At 37.4% G+C, this 17,026-nt stretch overlaps 1 protein-coding gene across 6 annotated transcripts; it reads left to right on the top strand.

Moving 5' to 3' along the window:
- Positions 1–1,644: 1,644 nt before the first annotated feature.
- LOC141626530 (uncharacterized) lies at positions 1,645–16,757 on the top strand. Of its 6 annotated transcripts, none has more exons than XM_074440284.1 (12): positions 1,647–1,888; positions 1,969–2,037; positions 3,101–3,217; positions 3,432–3,539; positions 3,627–3,749; positions 3,912–3,962; positions 4,057–4,310; positions 4,450–4,606; positions 4,743–4,916; positions 14,422–14,927; positions 15,037–16,114; positions 16,209–16,757. In XM_074440284.1, exons 1-7 carry the CDS (start codon positions 1,819–1,821, stop codon positions 4,077–4,079), a joined length of 561 nt encoding a protein of 186 aa, XP_074296385.1. In that variant the 5' UTR covers positions 1,647–1,818; the 3' UTR covers positions 4,080–4,310; positions 4,450–4,606; positions 4,743–4,916; positions 14,422–14,927; positions 15,037–16,114; positions 16,209–16,757. The 6 variants fall into 6 exon arrangements, with proteins under 6 accessions (XP_074296384.1, XP_074296385.1, XP_074296383.1 ...); XM_074440282.1 differs by having other exon boundaries at positions 1,679–1,888; positions 3,432–3,509; positions 3,639–3,749; positions 15,059–16,114; positions 16,209–16,749; XM_074440279.1 differs by having other exon boundaries at positions 1,679–1,888; positions 3,639–3,749; positions 15,059–16,114; positions 16,209–16,749.
- The last annotated feature ends 269 nt before the right edge of the window (positions 16,758–17,026 follow it).

The following is a 17,026-nucleotide window of genomic DNA, read 5'->3' as shown; positions in this document are numbered from 1 at the left end:
TATACCTGAATTCGCATCGTAACACGGATCCGATAACCTGAACCATTAATGTGCACACCGTCCTTGGGGGTGGGTTCCTCCAAGGAGCGATCTCAGGCGCAAGGTCGGTGTCCCACAAACACCTCCTCACTAACAACACCACCCTACCACCTCCAACAACACAAGACCAACACTACTAACACAAGAGAGTTCAATAAATAGTTAAATTGATTATTAAAATGGTTCATAAACCTTATCTATTGGTGAAGCCTTATCTTAAAAGTTATTAATAAACTAAGAGAACTAAACAAATGAAAATCATTATATATATATAAAAGAGGAATGATAAAAAGTTGAGGTGGTACAATCTTCTTTGAGAATTAAGGTAATGCAGCCCTCACATTCAATCTCACAAAATCAGTTTTGTTTGAGCCAATCACGATTTTGCAATATGGCCACATCAGAAAAAAAAGTCCAATTAAATCTGATGTTGAATTACCCTAACCCTTTGTCATTCTCTATGCTACTTGAGAATGACAATGAACAATTAAATCTGATGCAATTAACCGAATTACATATTCCCAAGAGACTCAATGAATTTTTCGGAACACAACCCTTTCTCCTTAATTGACATCATTAACGCTGAGGTAAATAAGTTATTTAAAACAATAACTTTAGCGAAATCGTGCCCCAAAAATAGATTCTTATACTAACAACTTTTTAAAACTTTACAATTTAGGAAGAAGAAAAGTCTCAGACGGACAGCAGCAGAATCACTCCCTCAAAAGGTCCCGCCCAACTGACGACTATCAGTCTGCTGATGGTGATGCTAGCTCGGCAACAAAGAATAACCTCATTGTTAAGAAAGAAAAGTGATCCATCTCCAGTTTATAATTGGGATGAAGTATTTTGGAATGTTTCTCTTTGGAGTAGACGTTTCTATTTTAATTCCTTAATGCATCGTTCATCTTTTGGAATGTAACCTAAACAAGATATTTTTGTTGTTTTTATCTTTGACGATATGTTTTTTTTATTTCTCAATCTTCAGCTTTTAATTATTTTCTGTGAAATGCAACCTACTACAACCTAAATTTGATTTTACATGTAGGTTTAAACATGTTAGGCGACATAAAAAACATACGAGCAAAAAAAAAAAAAAAAAAAAAGGAAAAAAAGGATTTTAGGTTTAAGTTAGAATTTAATGAGGAAAATTGTGTTGGGTTGAGTTGATTGAAAATGAAATATGAAAAAGCTTACTTGATTGATGACTTGAAAGCGAGCAGCGTAGATATCGTTTTTGTCAACATTATCGAAACTATGACCACAACAGCAAAAAAAAAAAAATATGGCCACATCAGCAAAAAAAAGACTTGTCAAAAAAGGATAAGAAAAAATTGCATTCAACCGTGTCAAAAAAACGTGTGGTTAACAATTTTATAACCAACCTAATTAATCTAACCCTTTGTCATTCTCAAGGTTACTCGAGAATGAGCCTCTTAGAACCTTCTAAAGCAGTCCCTTAGAATTCTAAAAAGTCAAATACCTATACATATAATACTCAAAAAAATATGGCTAGAGCAGTAGCAAAAAAAAAAAAAAAAAAAAAAATCAAAGTGCACTGCAATTATAGCAAAACCTAATTAATCTAACCCTTTGTCATTCTCAACGTTACTCGAGAATGACAATTCACAATTAAGGAATGATATATATGATTTCTTATCTTGTTCCTTAATTCTCTTCCTCAACTTCAACTACCTATACATATAATACTCACACCATTCACGTGTGATAGTCTCTGAATAAGAAAAAGATAAACAATTCTACTTCTACTTTTCACCCATGTCTGGATCAAGTTCTGAACAACCACCAAGAAAGAGGAGTAGAAGAAGAAACAAAGAGGATGGAAAAGGTTAGTTTTTATCTTAACTGCAATTTTTTTTTTTACAACAACCCTTTAAAATGATTTTCCTCTTTCACACTTCTTTGTAGAAAACTTGGAATTTTCAAGAGCAACTCCTCAAACAATCCTTATACGTTCTTTAAACACCCCCAAATCAGGTATGTTATTTCATCTCAGATAAGAAGAAAATGGATGCCATTGAACTTCTATTTGTTGATTCAAATGTATGTCTATTTTTTTTCTTTTTATCTTTTAATATATAATGCAAATCAGAATTTGAGGGTTAAAGGTATTGCAAATCAGCATAATTTGAAAATCGAATATTAAAGTTTATTAATTTTTGTTAAATAATGCAAATTAGATTAGTATTAATTGAGAAGTATGCTTGGAAGTGTAGCTAGATCGGATCAGGTATTATAAAACATCCATATAATAAAGATCTCTATTGATGTGATTCGACACAACTACACAGAGGTTATTACTATTGTCCACAACCATATTTCAAGTAAAATGAGAATAAGTAACCCCCAAGCACAAGCAAATGAATAACACTCTTATCCCTAAATCGAATGGTTGATACACAAATCATTAATACTGCTCTGCCATAACCAACTAAGTACCAAACATCATCCATTCGCCCGGATTCTTAATGGAATAAGTGACACCAGTAGCAAATAACAAAAATGGAAAACCCAAAAACATAGCAACAAAAATTCTCTAGCAAAAATAAAAAATAGCAAAGAAGAAAAAGAATGGTTGAAACTCACAAGAACCGCAACCAGTTTTGTGTCAGGACTCCATACTGCCTGTAGATTCTCACCTTCTCTCTGGAGTGAGCCTGAATCTCTCTTATACTTTCCCAGTCTCACCTTATGCTAATTAGCCAAAACAGATGTCAAACCAAAGCAAATTAGCAAAAGTTTCCAGTAGCAGTCTTCCATTTATATTGATTACAAAAACAGTGATGTTATAGAGGAAATCCATCAGCAAATCTTCAAACATAATAGCTGACACATAGCACAATTCTTACCAACCTATTCTAAGAGAAAATTCAAATAATAGATTCGAGCTATGAGCCACAAATCGCTTACTAAAAGGACATGATTTATGTATGGAAACCCCATGCTCAATTTAACCAATACAAATTAGATTAGTATTAAGCTAAATGCAGTCACAATTTTTGTAATTGTTTTCTACACAAGTTTATTACCATGTTATTAGGTACTCCTACTTTACCTCTACAAGACTTGACAAACCAACAAATGCCAAGCCATGCTTCAAGTCAAACAAATAAGGGTAAAGCACCACTCTACCAGTCTCAATCTCAATCTCAATCTGGTACGTCTCTCAGTGTACGGTTTTACAACTATAAAACATGCATAAATTAATATTTCTAATACATCCCATAGCTTTAATTATGTTACTACATATTTTATATTAATTTTGTTCTATATACGGTTTTTTAGTACTCTCAAATTCTTAAGTTGCTTTTACACTCTCAAATTGTTAAGTCAATAATATCTGAAAGTACTTTTAATTGACAATCTTTTAGGTAGTCCATTTTTCTCGCTTAGTGGGATAACAACAAACTGTCATATTCAAAGTTACTCAACTACACAATCAAGGAAGGGTAAAGCAGCTCTTTACCAATCTAATTTAGGTATTTGTATCAATCTTCAGTTAACAATTTTAACTTTTTTCTACATAAGTTCATTACTATCTTAGTTTGTAACCTATGTATAATTAGCAACATTATTAGGTACTCCAACTCTACCTCTACATGACTTAACAAACACACAATTGCCAAAGCATCCCTCAATTAAACCTGATAAGGGTAAAGAACCACTTTACCAATCTCAACCAAAAAGTGGTAAGTCTCTCAATTTACGGATAATTCAGTTCATATCATGTATCAACCAATATTTTAAATTCTTTCGTAACCTATAATTATGTTAATCCCAATCTTATTACTTTATTTTAACTATCGCTTTTAAAGTGAATGATTTTACGCAATCATATCAATCACATGCAGATAATACTCCACAACTACAATTGGCTAATTCTATAAACAATTTCTGGAGAGGTAAAGATCTTTGAACTCTCTTTTTATAAAAATTAAGAACTACATATTGTATTTTTCTTTTAGCCTCTATTGTTTACACTTATCCGTCTAATAGATTATCAGTACGGAAAAGTGTAAATGACTACTATATGGCACAAAACGCAAGGAAGCAACAAAAGCTAAGACTATCCCAAAAGAGAACTAATGAAAATCGTGGAGTTGGTATGTCACATAACAATGTTTTATCCCAACGTCAACTATATACAAAATTAGCGAGACAAAAGCGGAAGCTTATCTTAAGTCAAGAAAGGATGGCTAGGAATTCTTCTATGTTGATGTCTACAATCCCATTAAGCACCATCACATTTGGTAATTATCATCGTTAATTTTTTAATAGGTAGTAAGAAAAAAAAAATATTTTACTTATTCTGTACTATTTGTGTTTGTTAAGTATGTCAACAATGTTAGTGTCCTCTCATAATCTAACCCTTATTTGGTAATTGTTCAGCTAATTGTGGAGTTCAACTCTTCGGAAATCAATTTCTACCCACTAGCAGCACTTCCGTGCAAACTACGAATCATAGGCCAAACATAATCGAAGAAAGGATGGCTAGGAATTCTTCCATGTTGATGTCTACAACCCCCATTGAGCACCATCACATTTGGTAATTATCATCGTTAATTTTTTAATAGGTAGTAAGAATTTTTTTTTTTACTTATTCTGTACTATTTGTGTTTGTTAAGTATGTCAACAATGTTAGTGTCCTCTCATAATCTAACCCTTATTTGGTAATTATTCAGCTAATTGTGGAGTTCAACTCTCTGGAAATCAGTTTCTACCTACTAGCAGCAATTCCGTGCAAACTACGAATCATAGGCAAAACATAATCGAAGAATTGGCAAGGGATCTTTCCACAGCCTATGATGTGTTTGAAGCTACCAACCGTAGGTCAAATTCGGATGTTAACATTCCAGGTTAAATTCGTCTTAAATTTCAGTAAACTGCATTTTTTATTTTACGTGCATTTAGGTTTTTAAATTTGTCATGATCTATTTTCTTCATATCTTTTCTTCCGAGTGACCTTCTTAATTAATAACAGAAGGGTACCATGATATCGAAGACCCCACTTACACCTGCACAAAATATGGAGTTCAGATGTGGTATGATGAAAGAGATCGTATGGATACCAAGCCCACCCTCTTTTACCATGTATTGCAAAAATGGAATAGTTGAACTGCCCTTTATTAAAAAACTTCCTAAGTTGTTACATGATCTTCTAATGCGAAAACATCCCAAAAGTAAACATTTCATGGTAAACATACATTCATACAATAATATGTTTTCCTTTACATCTAGGGGTCCTTACACATTCAAAATAGGTGGGCAAAATACACATTTAATTGGAAGTTTATTACCTAATCATGACGGACCACCTTGTGGGTTAATATCCGTATACTACCCTTTAATTGTAGGACTATAACGCAAATTTCATATGTAATTTATAGTCATAAAACAAAATAACAAGGAAACGATAAAGATTAGAAATAACCTCGGGTCCTTTATAGTGCGGCGTAAAGAACAGAAATCAACAGAGATTTCCTCCTAATTGTTGCACCCAAGACTTGTCCGAGATATGCCCTTGTGCTAGATGATGTTCTCCGATTGCCTTGCAATATTGGGAGAACTGATGTGAGTTTTCTTGAGATGTGAGATCTCGGTTTCTACAGAGAAGAATGCTCTTCGAAACCCTAATTATTTTTCACTAATGATGATTAGGTTAGAAGGGAGGAGAAGCTCTCCCTTTTGTTCTCCTAATCTCGGCCAAACCGAGTCCATGGGGAGGTAATGGGCTTTTCCATTTCCTCTTCATTTTAACTCGTAGTCCGTACCCAAATGACTAAATGTATATGACGCGGTTTTTATAAATCGTCATCGGTTATTGGCTATTAAAACATCAACTAATAACACGGGTTAGTTGAAGTATTAATACATGTCCGACAAGACGATATTGTATAATTTATTCAATATACATTAATTAAATATAATCGTTTATATTTAATTTACTAATTAATAGTTAATTCGCTTAGCCCATGATATTTAATCCGTATTAAATATAATATCTCAACATCACATATTTGACTAATTACTAGTCAAATGACTCGGACTAACTGGTTAGTCAAAATTGGCATCTACATGACTGTATTTTCATACTGTCACGTCTCTCAAACGTATCCTATAGGTGTGACTTTTAGGGACCAGTTGATCACCGCCATCTGTATGACAATAACGTCAAACTTATCTAGCAAGCCAACCGTTATTGATAAACGTGGATCAACTGATAATAATACCAAAGTATGCCCTTTGATCCTTTTAGAGGTTTATAAGTCCTTGCACTAACTGTTAAGGACACCAACCCCAACAAGCTCCCACTTGTCCGTACAAGTGCATGTGCAATGACGTTATCCGCACTAACTGGAGGACACAAGCTCCAACAAACTCCCACTTGTCCGTACAAGTGTATGTGCGATAACCGATTCTCATATTCATTTAAAATTTCTCCCACTCAATGTAAAACAATTTGCAGATCCGGATCCACAAAGGTCGTATTTTACAATCGATCTGTATCTAGAGTGGTTTCCCCGACTAGAGAGTAACTTAACTGATAAAACGAATCCGTATCCGAGCATGGCCATGCATTTCGATTCTGACTCCTCGAGTGGCCCCGAGAAATATCGAGTACCGATAAAGGCTGAATATTTCCTTCAACTCGAACTCCTTCCGATCTAAGCACAGCATGAAATGACCCAGAAAAAATCTACTTGGCCCCCTGTTACGGATGACCGTGAGAAAGAAACCAAAGTCACCCAAAATCTGCCTTAGTCTCAAGAGACAGTCGATAGTCAAAAGAATCGACTCTTAGGATCACCATGGAGGTCCTATCCACGACCGGGCACCGAATGTTATAAAACATTTAGGACTCCACGTCGATGTCACAATTGTGTCCTACGAAATATCCGTATAAATCGCCACTTGTGATTGGTCGGTCAACCGGTTGACTTATGGCTCGTTGAACCCACCATCAACCAACGTCACAAAATAATTGCCGAGTTATCAGCTCATGTGGGCAATTAAGGACCGAAAAGATATAATGTTCGTTCAGTTCACTTTGTGGTGTTCAAAATTTGTCGTACAAATCCACATGAAAAACAAAATATATATATAAAATATCAAAACGATGATGTCGTACAGAGTACAAGAGAGGATGAATCTGATCCATAAAAGAGTACTACAACTTAGGAACACGTTTAATTCCCATGGAATTAACATGCCCTTCATGCTTATCTTGTCGTAATGCTTTAGTGAGAGGATCTGCTATGTTATCATCTGTAGCAATCTTTTCTATCACTCCTGTCTTTTGCTCCACGTAATCCCGGATTAGATGAGCTTTCCGTTGTACATGTCTAGACTTGTTGCTAGACTTGGCTCCTTAGCTTGGAAGATGGCACCACTATTGTCGCAATAGATGGTGATCGGGTCATTCGAACTAGGCACTACAGAGAGCCCATGTAAGAATTGACGCATCCATATCGCTTCCTTTGTAGCTTCAGACGCGGCATAGTACTCGGACTCAGTCGTAGAATCTGCTTGTAATGTGATTTGTTTCGAACTCTTCCGGTGACTCGCAGCGCCATTAAGAGTAAAAACGAATCAGCATCGAGATTTCGAGTCATCTCGATCCGTTTGGAAGCTAGCATCTGCGTAACGGTTGCGATAGCTTTTGTTCGCCTCCATAAGTCAATGCCCAATCTTTAGTCCTCCGTAGGTACTTAAGAATGTTCTTGACAGCCAACCAATGTGGTTCACCTGGTTGCTATTGGAATCGACTTGTCATACTCAATGCATATGCCACGTCTGGACGTGTGCATATCATGGCATACATGATTGATCCTATAGCCGAAGCATAAGGAATCCGTGTCATGCGCTCTTTCTCTTCCGGTGTCCGGTGCCCGAGACTTGCTCAAATGCACCCCGGAGCCATAGGAAGGAACCCCTTCTTGGAGTTAGTCATCCTGAATCTCTCTAGGACTTTGTCTATGTAAGACTCTGGATCGAGAGATAGCATCCGTCGTGATCTATCTCGATAGATACGGATGCCTAGAATTCTTTGTGCCTCTCCCGGATCTTTCATCTGGAAATGGTTTTTCAACCATACTTTCACCGAAGTTAAGAGAGGTATGTCATTCCCAATCAGGAGTATGTCGTCAACATACAATATTAGGAAGACAATCTTGCTCCCACTCGACTTGATATATAGACATGGTTCCTCGACAGATCGAGTAAATCCATTTTCTTTTATCACTTGGTCGAAGCGATGATTCCAACTCCGAGATGCTTGCTTAAGTCCATAAATGGAACGCTTAAGTTTGCATACTTTCTTAGGATGTGCTGGATCGATGAAACCTTCGGGTTGTACCATGTACAACTCTTCCTCCAAAAAGCCGTTTAAGAAGGCGGTTTTCACGTCCATTTGCCAAATTTCATAGTCATGAAAAGCGGCGATCGCTAAGATAATCCGAATGGAACGCAGCATGACTACGGGTGCAAAAATCTCATCGTAGTGCAAACCCGGCACTTGGGTGAAACCTTTAGCAACTAGTCGTGCTTTGTAGATATCTTGTTGACCTTCCACGGAATGCTTTATCTTGTAAAGCCATTTGCATTGAAGGGGACGAACCTTAGCAGGTAAGTCAACGAGATCCCACACGTTGTTCTCATACATGGAGTCCATCTCGGATTGCATGGCCTCAAGCCATAGCTTTGAGTCGAAACTAGTCATGGCACCTTTATAGGTTGCGGGTTCACTACTCGTTAAGAGAAGGACGTCATCTATGTCATGTTCCTCGACCATACCGATGTATCATGCGGGAGGAATAGAGACTCTTCCCGACCTCCTAGGTTCCTCAGGAATATTCACCGCAGCCGGGATTGAAGGAACAGGTTCCTCCAATGGTTGCTCGGTGTTTGGTTCTGGAATCTCCGACAGGTCGAAGGTTCTATCACTCTTTGCATTCTCGAGAAATTCCTTCTCTAAGAATGTCGCACTAGCCGCAACAAAAACGCGTTGTTCGGTTGGCGAATAGAAGTAATGACCAAGTGTTCCTTTAGGATAACCTATAAAGTATGTCTTGACCGATCGCGGGCCGAGCTTATCTTCGTGTCTCCACTTGACATAAGCCTCGCAGCCCCAAACCCGTATAAAGGACAAGTTAGGGACCGTTCCCTTCCATAGTTCATATGGAGTCTTGTCAACATCTTTAGACGGACTTGTTAAGTATAGAGAGCGGTGACATAAAAGCATAACCCCATAACGAGTCGGCAACACGGTGTGACTCATCATGGATCGAACCATATCAAGTAATGTTCGATTTCTCCGTTCGGACACACCATTTGGTGAGGTGTTCCGGTGGAGTTAAGCGTAGGGCAATCCCACAGCTTTGAGGTGTTGATCAAACTCGTGAGAAAGATACTCGCCACCACGATCCGAACGTAGTGTTTTAATCTTTCTACCTAATAGGTTCTGTACCCTATTTTGGTATTCCTTGAATTTCTCAAAGGATTCACTTTTGTGCTTCATTAAGTAGACATAGCCATATCTACTTAAGTCGTCCGTGAAAGTGATGAAATACCTATAGCCTTCTCGTGCGGTGATTGACATAGGGCCACATACATCCGTGTGTATGAGTCCTAATAGGTCAGCAGCGCGCATTCCAACACCTTTGAAGGAAATACGAGTCATCTTACCGATGAGACATGATTCACACGTGCCAAATGATTGAAAATCAAAGGCTGAGATAGCTCCATGTTTGATGAAATTTGTTTTACGCGTTTCTCATTAATGTGTCCCATACGGCGTGCCATAGATACGTTTGATCTTTGTCACCAACCTTTAACTTTTTATTCATTACGTGTAATATTTCCGTGGTCGGATCTAAAACATAAATTCCGTTCATGGAGGCGCCTTGTCAGTAAATCATATCGTGTAATGAGAAAATGCAAGAATTATTTTCTATTACAAATGAAAAACCAAGTTTATCAAGTGCATAAACTGAAATAATGTTTTTCGAAAGACTAGGAACATAATAACAGTCATATAATGACAACTCAAATCCGCTAGGAAGCTGGATCACATATGTCCCCTTGGAGATGGCAGCTACTCTTGCTCCATTCCCAACACGCAGGTCCACCTCACCCTTTACGAGGGGTTCGATGTTTCGGAGCCCCTGCACATGATTACACAGATGAGAACCACAACCAGTATCAAGTACCCAAGTTCCGTAACTTGCGTGGTTAATCTCAATCATATGAATAAAAGTAGAAGAAGAGGAAGACATACCAACAGGTTTAACACGACCTGCCTTTAAGTCCTCATGATAAACAGGACATGTGCGTCTCCAATGCCCAGTCTTGTGGCAATGATGGCATTCCATGTTATCATTCTTGCTCTTTGTCACGCCTGATGAGGTGCTCGACTCACCAGGCCCACTCTTACCTGAACCCGACTTCTTGAACTTCGCCTTACCTCTCGCTAGGTTTGCACGAGCTTTGCCCTTACCTTTCCCTTTATTCGACACAACGAGAACATCCTGTTTCATGCTCCCACTGAACTTCATGTCCTTCTCGGTCTGCGTACGAGGAGGAGTGCGGTTCATGCGGAGTTTTCTTCAAATCATTCATATAGTAATTCGCTCTAAATTGCGAATAACCATCGTGGAGTGAGTGAAGAATGCGGTCGATAACAATGTTCTCGCTGATGTTACAGTTAAAGGTCTCCAGTTTCTCGACATTCTCAATCATCTTTGAGAATGTGTGGGCTAACCGGTTGGCCCTTCTGGAGTCTCGCATCAAAGAAGCGAGTGGTATGCTCATAGGTCACGATTCTCGGTGCTTTCGAGAATTCCTTAGTGAGCGTGGTGAAAATCTTGTTTGCACCATGGGCTATGAAGCGTTTCTGCAAATTGGGTTCCATTGCAAAAATGAGTACGTTTTTAATCGCACCCGCTTCCATACAGAAATCATTAAACTTGGTGATTTCAGCGACTCTAGCCGTGGGACTGGGTTTTCCGGGATGGGCTCTAATAGATATTTGAGCTTCCGTCAGCAGCAGACATTCCGTAATGCCGCTTCCCGGTCCGCGAAGTTGGATCCATCATTCTTGATCGAGTAGAGGCGATTCATCTGATTCATGAAGATCCGAAGCCAGGACTCACGGTCCAATGTGGCACTTGGCATTGGGTTTTCAGTAGAACCAACCATTTGTTGTTTAGCAGTTTAAAATCGTGATCTACACTGAAAAAGAAAGGAAAAACAAAACGAAATAAGCAACTCATCGAGGTGATTTAAGTCTATTTTAAAAATCATTTTAAACATGTAGACTCTCGCACTTGCATAATTGATCTCCCTCAAGAAAGATACAAGTGATCCCAAGACTCAATTTCTGTAAATTGATAAGCCAACTGTTTAGCTAATTCTTCCGGAAGAACTCTTGGTCGACAGATTTCCGTAAATCCTATCTATAGTCCACCATAATCACAGGATCGTACGAGTGACCATAGTGTTGAGATAAAATAGGTCAATCGGTTCCAACTTACCCGACGTAGAAGGGGTCATATTATGCCTACCGACGAAGAAGGGACTCATTGGAGTTTGACCTATAAAGACCGTTCTCAATTTTAGTTTATACGAGGAAGATCCCATCAACAAAATTATAATTCATTTTAAGTGAACGAATAACTAGCGTCTGTCGTGAATGAATTTATTTGGATGATGGCTTTAAAACGTGTGACATGAGAATGTCAATGAAAACTAACTCGTGACCTCTATATGTGTCAGTTTTCATGTAATAAATAGGTGGTTTGGTTTTTAGGCGGAATATGATGCATATTATCGTTACGAAAAATAAATAAATGAATGCAATACGTAAATAAAATTCCTAGTGTGGCCTATCCTAGTATAAGAACATAATACAACTTTGGAATCCACCGTTGGACCCGAAAAGCTTGTCTTGATGTTCCATCTTGATCCAAGTAGCGGGAGTGAGCATCTGGTCTCCATCTTTGGTCTTCTCAAAAAATTACAATTAAAATTACAAAATATAAACCTATTTACATTCTAATTAAAAACTGTAATTACAAGTGAAAAATCCCAAAACGGAGATACGAGATCTCAAAATACAACCAAGACCGTGTTCCATCATTACGGTAACACGTTCTACTAAGGCCACACTAAGTTACAACCGTTTGTAAATTAAAATAAATACGTAATAAAAGGGCATTCACGGCATTCAAGATAAACGATAAATAAAAATGCATCAACTAAAAAAATTCATTCGTGACATAATTCCGTAATTATGTTAAATTTATCCAAACCACCTTTTAATGATTAAAATTCATGTGATAAAACCGCTTCTATCATTTAATTTTAATCCATTACAATCCGTTACTTTAAATACGCTTTAAAATAACTTAATGGTACGTGTGTGAACCGTTTCACAATCATAGCGAGTGTACAATATCCGTATAAAGTACATATTAAGGCCAAAAGAAAATTTAAAGCAAAAAGAATAAATTTTCAAAGCTGTCAAAACAGAAATCCTTCGATCCAGGGACATAAGTGCTCGATCGAGGGACAAAAGGGCTCGATCGACTGAACTGCAAGTCGATCGAGAGGGTTGCCAAACAGAAAGTGCTCGATCGACTAAACTGGTGGTCGATCGAGTACCTTTATCAGCGAATCTACTCGATCGAGTACGAGGACAACTCGATCGAGCAGAGGGTTTTGAAAGGGTCGATCGAGTACAACGGGGACTCGATCGAACAAAAACAAGACAGAAATAGCACTCGATCGAGTAGAAATACGCTCGATCGAATGCAAACATGGCTGAAACTTCAAAACCCTCGTGAAAACAGTTTGTCGAGACAAAATCAATTGCAATTTTGATCAAAACGCATCAAAACAAATTTAACAATTGACAAAAACTTGACATGTTGCTATAATCTCCGTATAAAATAACAACATGTAAAAACAATATGAAAATTGAAACAAAACAGTAGTGTAAAACATGAAACGGCACGGTTTTCAAGACAAAACAACAACAAGAGCAACCGTGTAAACAGGACACGGTTCCCAATGCAACCAAAAACGCAGCAACAACGGAAAAAAATTTTTGCCGTGTAAAAATTGGCTGCCGAGACAAAATTTTTAAACAAAAAATCATCGATTCATTTCGTTTAATGAAAATTACATAGAAAAAATACGTGGCCTCGCTCTGATACCACTTGTGGGTTAATATCCGTATACTACCCTTTAATTGTAGGACTATAACGCAAATTTCATATGTAATTTGTAGTCATAAAACAAAATAACAAGGAAACGATAAAGATTAGAAATAACCTCGGGTCCTTTATAGTGCGGCGTAAAAAAGAAAGAAATCAACAGAGATTTCCTCCTAATTGTTGCACCCAAGACTTGTCCGAGATATGCCCTTGTGCTAGATGATGTTCTCCGATTGCCTTGCAATATTGGGAGAACTGATGTGAGTTTTCTTGAGATGTGAGATCTCGGTTTCTGAGAGAAGAATGCTCTTGAAACCCTAATTATTTTTCACTAATGATGATTAGGTTAGAAGGGAGGAGAAGCTCTCCCTTTTGTTCTCCTAATCTCGGCCAAACCGAGTCCATGGGGAGGTAATGGGCTTTTCCATTTCCTCTTCATTTTAACTCGTAGTCCGTACCCAAATGACTAAATGTATATGACGCGGTTTTTATAAATCGTCATCGGTTATCGGCTATTAAAACATCAACTAATAACACGGGTTAGTTGAAGTATTAATACATGTCCGACAAAGACGATATTGTATAATTATATTCAATATACATTAATTAAATATAAATCGTTTATATTTAATTTTACGAATTAACTGGTTAATTCGCCTTAGCCCATGATATTTAATCCGTATTAAATATAATATCTCAACATCACATATTTGACTAATTACTAGTCAAATGACTCGGACTAACTGGTTAGTCAAAATTGGCATCTACATGACTGTATTTTCATACTGTCACGTCTCTCAAACGTATCCTATAGGTGTGACTTTTAGGGACCAGTTGATCACCGCCATCTGTATGACAATAACGTCAAACTTATCTAGCAAGCCAACCGTTATTGATAAACGTGGACCAACTGATAATAATACCAAAGTATGCCCTTTGATCCTTTTAGAGGTTTATAAGTCCTTGCACTAACTGTTAAGGACACCAACCCCAACACACCTAAATTCTGTCAACTTTATATCTACGACACGGAAGAGGAGCTGAGGCATAGAAAGAATGCAGGAAGGTAAGCCTTAAATTTATTTTATTTTTTTAATCTTAATATTGTTTCTTATTTTTTAATTTATTTTTTCAATTGTAATCGCAGTTCTACAAATTCAGGTCAATTTGATGATGGACTAATCGATGATTTAAAAAAAATGGTCGATCGTTACAATGTTTTGGCAAAATCATTTAGAATGGCAAGAGATAGGCTTAACGAAGGTGCCAGTGGTGAGGTAAGGTTGAAGCTCATTAGCGGACGACAAACAGATGGGAGAACATACAATCTACCAACTGTGTCGGAGGTGGCTGCCCTCATTGTTGGATATCTTGAGAACACGATTGATAGTCGGGACATTATTCTTGAGGAACGCAGCGGTAGACTACAACGTATATCAGAGCTACATGTTTCTTATTTAGCCTTGCAGTACCCTCTTCTTTTCCCACGTGGAGAAGATGGCTATAGGCTTGGTATCCCTCATAATCCACGTTCTTTAAGTAAATCAAGAAATAATCAGAGCTCTCGGGATAAGCTTACATCGAGGGAGTGGTTTGCTTTTCGCATCCAAGACCGGTCAGCAGATAAGGAAGCTCCGAAAATTTTGATGGGAGGTATAAGATTTGATGCCTAATTTATTATGTTGACAATTACCTTTCTTATGTTTTTTTTCATAGTCCGAAGTTAATACAAAGTTAACTAAAATAGTTTCTTTTTTTTTAGTTTGAACTTTTTTTAATGGCAGGTAAACTATTTCAACAAATCCTTGCTGAGGGTTTGACAGTGATAGAATCTCAACGGTTAAAGTATTTCCGTCTTAACCAACCAAAATTGCGATCGGAAAACTTCAAGAATCTCGCGAATGCTGCCGCTACAGGTCAAACTAACCCGTCCTCAGCTGGTGTTCGTTACATTGTACCATCATCTTTTCTAGGTGGTAAAGGTTACATGAGGGAAACATATCAGGATACAATGACCATATGTAGGTGGTGTGGGTATCCTGATTTGTTTATTACGTTCACATGCAATCCAAAATGGCCTGAAATAACTAGGTTTGTTCAAAAAAGAAATCTGCGGCCAGAGGACAGACCTGATATACTTACTCGACTATTTAAGTTGAAACTCGAAGAGCTAATGAGGGACTTAAAAGAGCGACATCTTTTTGGACGGACAAGGGCATGTGATGAACTATATATTTTCATTTTATTTTTATTTTCCATTTCCAATTTTTTTTCCCAAGTTATATTATTAACCTCAACTATATAATATTACTTTGCTTGAAATTATCAGTTGTCTATACTATTGAGTTCCAAAAACGCGGCCTCCCTCATGCTCATATTTTGCTTTTTTTATAGCGAGAGGACAAGTTTCCCGAAGCCGCTGACGTGGAACACATTATAAGTGCTGAAATCCCAGATCCTACGGAAAGCCCAGCTCTATATGAAACAGTGAAAAATAGTATGATTCACGGTCCATGTGGAGATCTTAACCCAGATTGTCCATGCATGATTGACGGAAAATGCTCGAATTTTTTTTCCAAAGAAGTTTAATGAAAGAACAACGATCGACGGTGATGGTTATCCTATTTATAAGAGACGAGAAAACGGACCGACAATTGAGAAAGATGGAAAAACAATTCATAACGGATATGTTGTTCCTTACAATGCAGATTTGTTGTTGAAATAGCGGGCTCACATTAATGTTGAATGGTGCAATCAGGAAAGATCAATCAAATACTTATTCAAGTACATTAATAAAGGATATGACTGTGTCACCGTTAGTTCAACTCGCAGCAACAATGGTTTAGTCAAATCCCTTCTTTTCTTATTTAACTCCTATTGTTCCATTCGTTTTTGTTTGAATGTTTTAATAACTTATGTTTTTTTGGAACGTAGGTAGTCAGGACCCAAATCAGATTGATCAAATACAACAGTTTTATGACTGTCGTTACATTTCACCATGTAAAGCTGTGTGGAGGATTTTTGCTTTTGACATTCACTACAGGACACCGCCTGTTTTACGGCTGGATTACCATCTCCCCAATGAGCAAAATGTTATTTTCCATGATGATGACCCAATTGATGAAGATGTCGAAAGATCTTCCGAATTCAGGACAAAATTCACTATATGGTTGGAATATAACAAAAACCATTCCGATGGTAGAGATTTGACATACTGTGAGTTCCCAAATAAATATGTCTGGAATAAAGACACAAAGGCCTGGACTAAAAGAAAAAAAGGCTTTACTCTCGGCCGAATGTATCATATGTCTCCAAATGGTGGTGAGAGATTTTATTTGAGAACCCTACTGAACTTTGTTAAAGGACCAAAATCATATGAAGAGATTTGAACTATAAATGAAATACCTCTCCCAACTTTCAAAGAAGCTTGCTATGCTTAAGGCTTACTTGGTGATGATAAAGAGTATATCAATGCCATTAAAGAATCGAGTGAATGGGGATTTGGATAATACATTAGGAATCTGTTTACTACCCTTCTGTTGGCAAACAGCTTAGTTGTGACACCCCCATACTCCAAGTGCCTTACCAGGAACACTCAGGTATAGGAACATCACCATCTCGGTTACCCGAGGCAATGAATATCATAAGACAATAAAGAGACGTAATTTAAAAGTAAATATAATTTAAGTGAATACATGTATCAAACCCAAAACTGTTAAATGAAATACAACTTCCAAACCCAAATTGTCTAC

The sequence above is a fragment of the Silene latifolia genome, chromosome Y (assembly GCF_048544455.1).
Source record: "Silene latifolia isolate original U9 population chromosome Y, ASM4854445v1, whole genome shotgun sequence".
NCBI lineage: Eukaryota > Viridiplantae > Streptophyta > Magnoliopsida > Caryophyllales > Caryophyllaceae > Silene > Silene latifolia.
Note: the sequence above shows the minus strand (reverse complement) of the source record. Positions and strands in the feature narration are given on the sequence as shown.